The sequence below is a fragment of the Sorex fumeus genome, unplaced genomic scaffold (genome assembly GCF_029834395.1).
Source record: "Sorex fumeus unplaced genomic scaffold, SorFum_2.1 ptg000029l, whole genome shotgun sequence".
Lineage (NCBI taxonomy): Eukaryota > Metazoa > Chordata > Mammalia > Eulipotyphla > Soricidae > Sorex > Sorex fumeus.
The window spans coordinates 14,447,333-14,456,526 of NW_026606086.1; the positions used below are offsets into that span (position 1 = coordinate 14,447,333).

At 36.4% G+C, this 9,194-nt stretch overlaps 1 protein-coding gene across 1 annotated transcript; it reads right to left on the reverse strand.

Annotated features, from left to right (window-relative positions):
- Positions 1 to 320: 320 nt before the first annotated feature.
- LOC130024801 (olfactory receptor 6C6-like) lies at positions 321 to 1,259 on the reverse strand. Its single transcript, XM_056115583.1, has one exon. It carries the CDS (start codon positions 1,257 to 1,259, stop codon positions 321 to 323), a length of 939 nt encoding a protein of 312 aa, XP_055971558.1.
- Between the last annotated feature and the right edge of the window lie 7,935 nt (positions 1,260 to 9,194).

Consider the following 9,194-nt stretch of genomic DNA (forward strand, 5'->3'; position numbering starts at 1 on the left):
GTTTGAAGTGACATTTGAATTATATACCAGAGCATTTAAAAATGCATATTATTATATTGGACCTATAAGATTATCCTCTAATTACTTAGTAACTAAAATATTTCCGTTGGAGGCCAGTACCACGTATGCAGAGCAAATTAAATTTAACATTTGTGTGAATGATATGAAGAAAGGAATCTTAACTATAGAATAAAAAACATTAAGCATTAATAGAAGTTTATTATGCTAAAATATTTGGTTAAAATACCACGAGAAGAAAATACTATTGAAAACCTTGAAGATGAGCAAAATTATATTTCCAATATTTTAAAATATTTTTCTTATTTTTTGAAAAAAAGGAAAATCTTATGGATTATATCCTTGAAGGCTTGCTTAACTTGCTGGTTCCTTAGAGTGTAAATGAATGGATTTAATAAAGGGGCAACTGAGGTATAAATAACTGCTACACCCTTGGATAAAGTCACCCTTTCTTTTGCTGATGGTTTCATATAGATAAAGATACAGCTGCCGTAAGTAAGAGAGACCACAATCATATGTGAAGAACAAGTGGAAAATGCCTTTCTTCTATTTTGAGCAGAAGGCATCTTTAGAATGGTTCTGATAATGTATGTGTAGGAAAGAGTGACTAACAGCAATGTAACCACAAGTGTTATGACAGCTGAGACAAAAGAAATCAATTCTAGCAAACGGGTATCTGTACAAGATATCTGTAGAACAGGAGAAGTGTCACATATAAAATGATCAATTACTTTGGAAGCGCAGAATTCCAGTTTCAATCCCATGACCAATGGTGGAAAGGTAATCAGAAATCCAGCTGTCCACGAACTGAATACAAGTTGGTAGCACACTCTGTTGCTCATAATGATGGGGTAATGTAAGGGTTTGCAGATTGCTACATACCGGTCAAAAGACATGGCAGCCAATAGGTAAAATTCTGTCACTCCTAGTAAGAGGAAAAAGAATAACTGAGACGCACAACCATTGTAGGAAATGACTTTGTTTTTAGTCACAATGGTAATGAGGAATCTGGGAATACATATTGTTGTCAATGAAACTTCCAAGAAGGAGAAATTTCTGAGAAAGAAATACATAGGAGTTTTGAGGCGAGGATCCAGCAAGGTCAGGAGGATGATGGATAAGTTTCCCAGGACACTCAGAATATAATTTAGAAAGAGAAACACAAAAATCACAATTTGCAAATGTGGATCATCAGTCAGTCCCAGCAGAATGAACTCAATCTCTCTTGACTGGTTGTTCATTTCAGATAGGAAATCTATTTAATAAAGAGGAAAACTCCATAAGTAGACAGATGACAGAAGTTTTTAAAGTGGTGAGCCTGGAAAAATAAAAAGATAAACAAGTTTAAGGATTTACCCAATTTTGAAAATAAAACTAAAATTACAGATAGATCAATTCGCTAACAGTTAAATTCAAACCACAAGTATCTTTACAACATGAGTTTTTCCTTCTTCCCAATTTAAATGGACAAAATAATTTAAATTTGAGCTCAAAATTCCAAAGGAATTGAATCATATAAGATTTATGGAGAGAAACTAACTGTTGAAATGTATTTTCTATTTATAATAAATGCTTCATAAATTACTGAAAGTTGTTATAACATCTTCACAAGTATAGCAGTATCAATTTGTAATTTAAAATACTATGAAAATACTTTATAAATATATAAACTAAAATGGATGCAAATAATGATTTATAAACATATCTATAATTCAGAAACGCTAATAAATACAATTCAGTATTTTGTCATAATGTGCTACTTCTCCATTGTTTCTTTATCTCATTTTATTTTTTCTTTGGTTTCAAATATTCGGTCTTCTTATAGAAAATTGTGCTAAATCAGGTAGTGTCTAATGTTGCATCTACATAAAAAAAGATAAATATAAGAATTAAAAAGGCAAAGAAAATAATTGACTTGCACTTGCAAAATTGCTTTCATTTATAATCTAGAGATTCATTACAAATTATAACAGACTTACCAAGTTCTGAATATGTTGATATTTTCCCCTATAGAAAAATAGTAGACACTAGTCAAAAATAAATGAACATTCCCCTAACTATAATTTTAAAATATTTAATTATTTCAACAGTGACCACAATCCTAATATTTATTTCTGGATTTGATCTAAAACACAAGCAATTTAGAGACTATATGCCTGCTAATATATTTTACATTCATTCATGGTAAAATAACAGGACCTAGCTATTAAAGCTATTTCAATAACTATCCTATGTCCTGTCAGATAAGATTCATTTTTTCTATTATATTTTCATGATAATAAAATAATCTCCATAAAAATCTAAATATAAATGTAATACTTTTATGGAAATTAATTTTTGGAAGTCAATTTAAAAGAACCCAATTTTTTTAACAAAGAATTATTGCTTGCAATTGTACACTAACAGAAGTCATGGCTTTATCATTTTGATCATGAGACACAAGGGATTAATTGAAATTAAAAGTGGAAAGAAAAAGAAATGCCCTCTAGAGACTGTTCAGAATGTAACAATTAACTTAATAAATAGAACAAAGAAGAATACAGCAATCACTGTGAATTGCTTCAATCTACACAATCACAATGAAGTAACAGTTTCCCCAAAGTACTACAGCTTTTACACAGTGCTTAAGGCCAACAAGATCTTAAGATATCCCATTGTGCTGGGACATTTTGACAAATCCTGCTAGCAAAAAAAAAAAAAAAAAAGAAAAAAAGAAAGAAAGAAAGAAAGAAAAAAGAAAAAAAAAGAAAAGAAAAGGAAAAAAGGATTGCCCTAAATACAAAACTCTTAGAAAATAAATCAGAATTTCATTAACTTGATTGTAAACACCTCCAAAATTGGAAGAATGAGTGTGTGACTGTACTTCCCTATTTATTTTTATTTCGAAACTATAATAGAAAAAAAAAATCCTTAATACCAGGGAGCTTTCGTTTCTTAACAACTTGGCATTTCACTTGTTCCTCAATATAGTAATATAGACTTATAACAAATCAGAATAGTCCACTAGGTAAATTCAATACAACCATTACTATTAGTATAAACACTGAACTATTATTGACATATAAGTCTCTAACACTATTTGCGTCACCAATTGTCTAAAATTTATCTCTCATTGTCAAAACAGTATTGTAATTGGAATATTAATTGGAATATTGCATTAATTGGAATATTAATTGGAATAGGTAATATTTCAATTACCTATTCCAATTACTTATACTATTTTTGTGTTTAAAGGTAAAGGTAAAGGCCCTCCCGTTGATCGTCAATTTGCTCAAGCGGGCCCAGTAACGTCTCCATTGGAGACTTTGTTGTTACTGTGTCTGGCATATCGAATACTCTCGGTAGCTTGCCGGGCTCTCCGAGGTTTTATTTATAATAATACACCTCTTTCCTTAACTCTCAAGGATAAGGTAAAGGTAAAGGCCCTCCCGTTGTTCGTCGATTTGCTCGAGCGGGCCCAGTAACGTCTCCATTGGAGACTTTGATGTTACTGTGTTTGGCATATCGAATACGCCATGGGGAGCTTGCCAGGCTCTGCCGTGCGGGTAGCTTGCAGGGCTCTCCGAGAGGGGTGGAGGAATCGAACTCGGGTAGGCCACATTTCAAGAATATTGGGTGGAAATTATTTTTTGCACAAATTTTACATTGTGTGCTCTAATTGTTTTTCTGCTTTTTGCATGATTATGGTTAGTTTTGTAAACTTTGTCAAAATATTACAAAAATTATATTTTTATTGAATAATTTCGAACATTTATTTTATTTTTATTATTGCTAACACTTTCTTTTATTTCTTGAGATTATGAAATATGCCTATTTTATATGACTGTCCACTATAAAGCTATTCTTTTGTGTTTAAAATTAGTATTTTTAGATATTTTGCATGTACAAATATAGTACTTAAAGTATCTGCTATAAACATATACACACATAAGTATTTGAAAACTCTTCAACTTGAATATAATTTATTGTGATGCCCTGAACTAATCAATTCTTAGTTATTCATATTTTTAAAATTTTATTTTATTTTTACAAAGTCATTCACAATATTTGATTACATTTAATATTTGGCGAACTGGAGTGATAGCAAAGCAGTAGGGCGTTTGCCTTGCACGCAGCCAGCCCGGTTGAGCCGGGTTTGATTCCTCCACCCCTCTTGGAGAGCCTGGCAAGCTACCGAGAGCATTCAATATGCCAAACACAGTAACAAGAAGTCTCACAATGGAGATGTTACTGGGCCCACTCGAGGAAATCAATGAACAATGGGAGGGCAGTTTCTATTTAATATTCAAACACCAATCTCACCAACATTACACCTTCCCACCACCATGTTTTGAATGTTTCCATCCCTAACCCCTAACCCTGTCCCCAAAGCAAAACCAAAATAATTTATTTGGTATTGCTTATTATGAATAATCCACTAAAAATGAGACAAAAAAGGGCTCTTGGAGGAAAGTGTGTGAAGATTTTTGTATTTCACCCAGAGCCATTAAGGCCTTCTATAAGAAATTAGTAACATGTTGTTAAAGGTTGAGCCTTGTGCGCATATATGTCACTGTCAGTGTCCTTCCGTTGTTCATCAATTTGCTTGAGGGTGCCCAGTAACGTCTCCATTGTGAGACTTTTTGTTACTGTGTTTGGCATATGAAATACTCTCGGTAGCTTGCCAGGCTCTCCGAGAGGGGTGGAGGAATCAAATCTGGCTCGGCCGGGCTGGCTGCGCACAAGGCAAATGCCCTACCGTGGTGCTATCACTCCAGTCCCCATGTGCATATATATATATATATATATATATATATGTATATGTAAAAAAATATATTTCCTTCTAAGATTGGTTGCCTTCTATTTTAAACCCCATCAATTGTGGTGTTCTACTTTTGAAATATTAGTGTGTAAAGTATGAGAGATCCAGGAATAGGTTCACGTGTGAGTGAGGCTCGACCCGAGCATGTGGAAAGTGAACGTGAGCATGGCGACGGTTGATTTCTGGGGGTTTTCAGTTGCTGAGACTGGCTCCTTTGGAACCAAAGAGTCTCACCTCTCCCCCTCCAGGGTGCCCCGGATGAAAGTCTGGTGTGGAGTCTGGAGGAATGTTGATGGCGTAAACTTTATTCATGATTTATTACTATTTCTCAGTTACTAAACTGACAAGATTATGCCTACATTTTTTCTTTATGTTTCCATGACCTTATGAATTTAGGGGTGTCCTTTGAATCACACTTAAAGGTATTTAAATGCTTACTCTTTGGTTTGTGTTCAAAAATCATTTCTGGTGGTAGTTAGAGACCATGTATGGTGCCAGGGATCTAACCTGGGACTATTACATTCAAGGCAAGTGCTTAAGTACTATACTACCTCTCCTGCATGTGGCTTCAAATTTTTGAGGACTTATCTGTATCTTATCTTTATAAAATGTAGTAGCACTGTGGTACTGTCCTCCCGTTGTTCATCGATTTGCTCAAGCGGGCACCAGCAATGTCTCCATTGTGAGATTTGTTGTTACTGTTTTAGGCAAATTGAATATGGGAAGCCATGGGAAGCCATAATAAGCCATGGGAAGCTTGCCAGGCTCTGCCGTGCGGCGGGATATTCTCTAGCTTGCCAGGCTCTCCTAGAGGACAGAGGAATCAAACTTGGGTTGACCACGTGCAAGGCAAACACCCTACCCACTGTGCTATTGCTCCAGCCCATAAAATGTTGTACAAAGCATTTTTCAAGAAGTTCTAAATTTGTTTTCTGAGGAAAAGATATTTCAAAATACTAGCTAAGAAGAAAATAAGAAGTGCATGCATTCATTATTAGCAGGGATTAATACTACCTAGCCCTCAGAGTTTTATACTGTTATGCAGATTCTTAAAACTAAAATATCATATAAACGTAAATGCATATTTCGTACATTTTTAAGAGTTTATGTGGATTATTTCTTCTTATGGCTCCAAAGAAGTATTTTTATGAGGAGCCAACTTTATGTTTATTTTAATGTATTTTAGGCATCATTTCTGGCTGCAAAAGCTACTCTGAATTTGTCTCTTCTATTTTCGCTTTTTGATTTAAAATTTTTGGGGTGTGTGTGTGTGTCTAGTGGTGCTCAGCGTTTAATCCTGGATCTGTGCTCAGTTCCTGGTGAGCTCAGGTGACTATATGTGTGCCAGGATTTAAACCTGGTTGACCATATTCCAGGCAAAAGCATTACCTACTGTACTATCTCTCTAATCCTTGTTTTCACCATTTTTAATTTGTGTCTTCTATTTTCACCAAAAACTACTCTTAATTTGTGTCATTTATTTTCACCCACTTTTGTGCTCAGGGATCATATCTGATAGACTCAGAACTATATGGAATACTACAGGTATTGAACCTGGGTCAGCGGCAGTGTAAGGAAACACTTTTTTCTATTTCTTGAGTTAAAGTGACTATTTTTATATGACTGTACTATATTTTACCTGCTGTACTATCTCTCTGGCTCTGTATGGCTTTTAAGAGTTTTTTTACCTATATATCTAGATCTATAGATGTATCTAAATATGTCTATAGATTTAGATATATAGATCTATAGATATACATATGTAAGATATTTAACAGACACATTTAAAGAAATGAAAGGCAGTTTTTCTTCCTCATTTTCTGAAGTTTGAGATTTTATTCATATTATTGTTATGTATATAATGCCATTTGTTTCACAGTTTTTCTAGTTTTCTGTGGACACAAACAAAATATGGGAAAAATGAATAGCTTAAAACAGTGAGAATTATTCTTTCACAATTCTGGAGATCTAAAAGAGATTTCACTGGGTCAAAATCAAGTGTTGGTGAGTTATGTTCCTTCTAAAATAGTCTACTTCCGGAAACTGCTATCTCTCTCTGATTTGTGCTCAAATTTTTTAATCTCTATCTCTAAATTAATAGTTCCTTCTACTCTTCCATCTGTAAAATATTCATCTTCCTTTCATTTATGAGAACACATGATTGTATTTAAGACCCAACTGAATAATACAAGATAATTTCCCCACTTAAGGACATCTGAAAGAAGCAAGCTAGACAAAGAATATTATTCTCCAAATATTAGAAATCTGTACTCTGATCGCTGGGAATTGAACCCGGATCGGCCACATGCAAGGCAAACGCCCTACCCGATGTGCTATCCCTCTGGCTTCCTTGCTAATCTTTCCTAAGGGTGTCCTCTTAGAGTGGACTCCAAGGGGGGCGCCCAGAGGCCAGGCACCCCTCCCTCTTTGTAGTTTTGAAAGCATGGGGGATATATGGGAAAAGGGTACACCAGGGCTTTGTGAGGGTTTATTGTGGCCAGTGGTGCCTCAAAATGTAAGCCATGTGGTTCAATTTCCAGCATTCCATAGTCCCCTGAGCACCGCCAGGAGTAGTTTCTGATTGCAGAGCCAGGAGCAAACCCTGTGCAACGCCAGGTGTGACAAAGAAAGAAAGAAAGGAAGGAAGGAAGGAAGGAAGGAAGGAAGGAAGGAAGGAAGGAAGGAAGGAAGGAAGGAAGGAAGGAGGGAAGGAAGGATATATTGTTATGAATCTATTGACCATGAAATGTGCAGGCTCTGCTGTAACGGCCTGCTGCTGTAATGGCCAGTGAAGGCCTATATAAGATATAATTTGAAGAAGCTCGGGGTCTTGCCCAACCTGTCGGACCTGTGTGTCTACATAGGCAGCTCAACCCTGGCTAGCCAGTCTTACAATAAACCTTGCTTGCTGTTTGCAGTCTCTGGAGTCTCTTTGTCGTTAAAGGGAGATCACGATCCGCGTCCTAACAAGTGGAAGACCTCTGTTAATTTTCATTCTTAGTTCTGTAAGAGGTACCATCAGGTGCCTCAACCTCTGGGCAGAAAACACATCCATTTTTAAAGATCTTCCTTTGTCTGGAATTTGGTAGATAGAGGTTTATTTGGGTCAACGTGGCACAGTGCCTTTATTTGTCTTTAGATGCAGGAAAATAATCCTTTTCCTTTTCTGTACAGTAACTTTTGACCCTTTCTATCCTGCAACATAGTAAGCCTTCACCCTCATAGCCAGCATCTGCTCCTTGTCTGTGTATTCTTTCTGTGTATTTTCTGTGTGCTGGGAAAGAATTCATGACACTCAGAGACAGGGAGCAAGCAAAGATTTCATTGAAGAACTAAAACCCACTCTCTATGACTGAGAGTATATTCTATAAGTGAGGAGAACTAATGACTGATGAGGAAATGAGGCACTGCCCATCTTTCAAACAGGCTAACTTCAAGCAGGCTCACAGCACCTGCCAAGGGGCTGCTGTGTCGAATGACATGCTATAGCCATCATGATCTGTACTCAGATGTCCTTGACATAGTCATAGTCTCGTTTTATTACTTTAGTAACCTGGGATCCTGTTGGGGCTGGACGGAGCCATCAGGGTGAGCCCATGTAGACTGTACCATACAAAGAGCAGGAACATAGGGACCCATGAAAATGGGTGAGATTTCTCTTGTGTCCTGACTGGTTTGGATGAAGCTGAACATCTTTTTTCCTTTAAGCTGCCTTCAGTAAATAATTTCATAAAATTCAGTGTTTTGAAATTTTGTATAAAATTCAGTATATAGAAAGAGTCCATTTTTCCTTTGCTCACAGAAGCCCAGCCTGATCTTTGACATGTAAATTCCAGGCTCTGGCCCAGCCTAGTCTTTGAGATGTAGATTTTAGGTGTGACCCAGTGTGTCTTTGGGATGCAAACCCAAGAAAGGTTTCCATTTCAGTTGTGTGTCTCTTTCCTTAGGCCAAAATGCACTGGCCTGCAGATACAAGAAACAATACATGCTTTGCCTGCCTCAGTGTTCTTTCTGTAACTTCTTTTGATGACATCACTGTATTGAGCCCTTTAGAGTTGACAGTAGGATGGTAATAAAAGATTTCAGGGCTCTTTCCCTTTGTCACAGGTCTGAGAGAACCTGGGCCTTCCATGACATAAATTTCTTTTGTGTTCCTTGTCTCAGCTCCTCCTACTGAATAAATATTCATGCATCAGGATCCAAATGCACTCAAGTCCTTGAGGTGCTTCATCATCTGCTTTGCAAAATAAATCACTTAATCACTTAATCCCCGTTATTCATCGATTTATTCGAGCGGGTGCCAGTAACGTCTCCATTCATCCCGGTTGCGTGCTAGCGTAGCCCAATGGTATCTGTTCGTTTTAGGAACATGTAG

Coding starts and splice junctions, on each gene's coding strand:
- LOC130024801 (XM_056115583.1), bottom strand. CDS start 1,259: ATGAACAACCAGTCAAGAGAGATTGAGTTCATTCTGCTGGGACTGACT.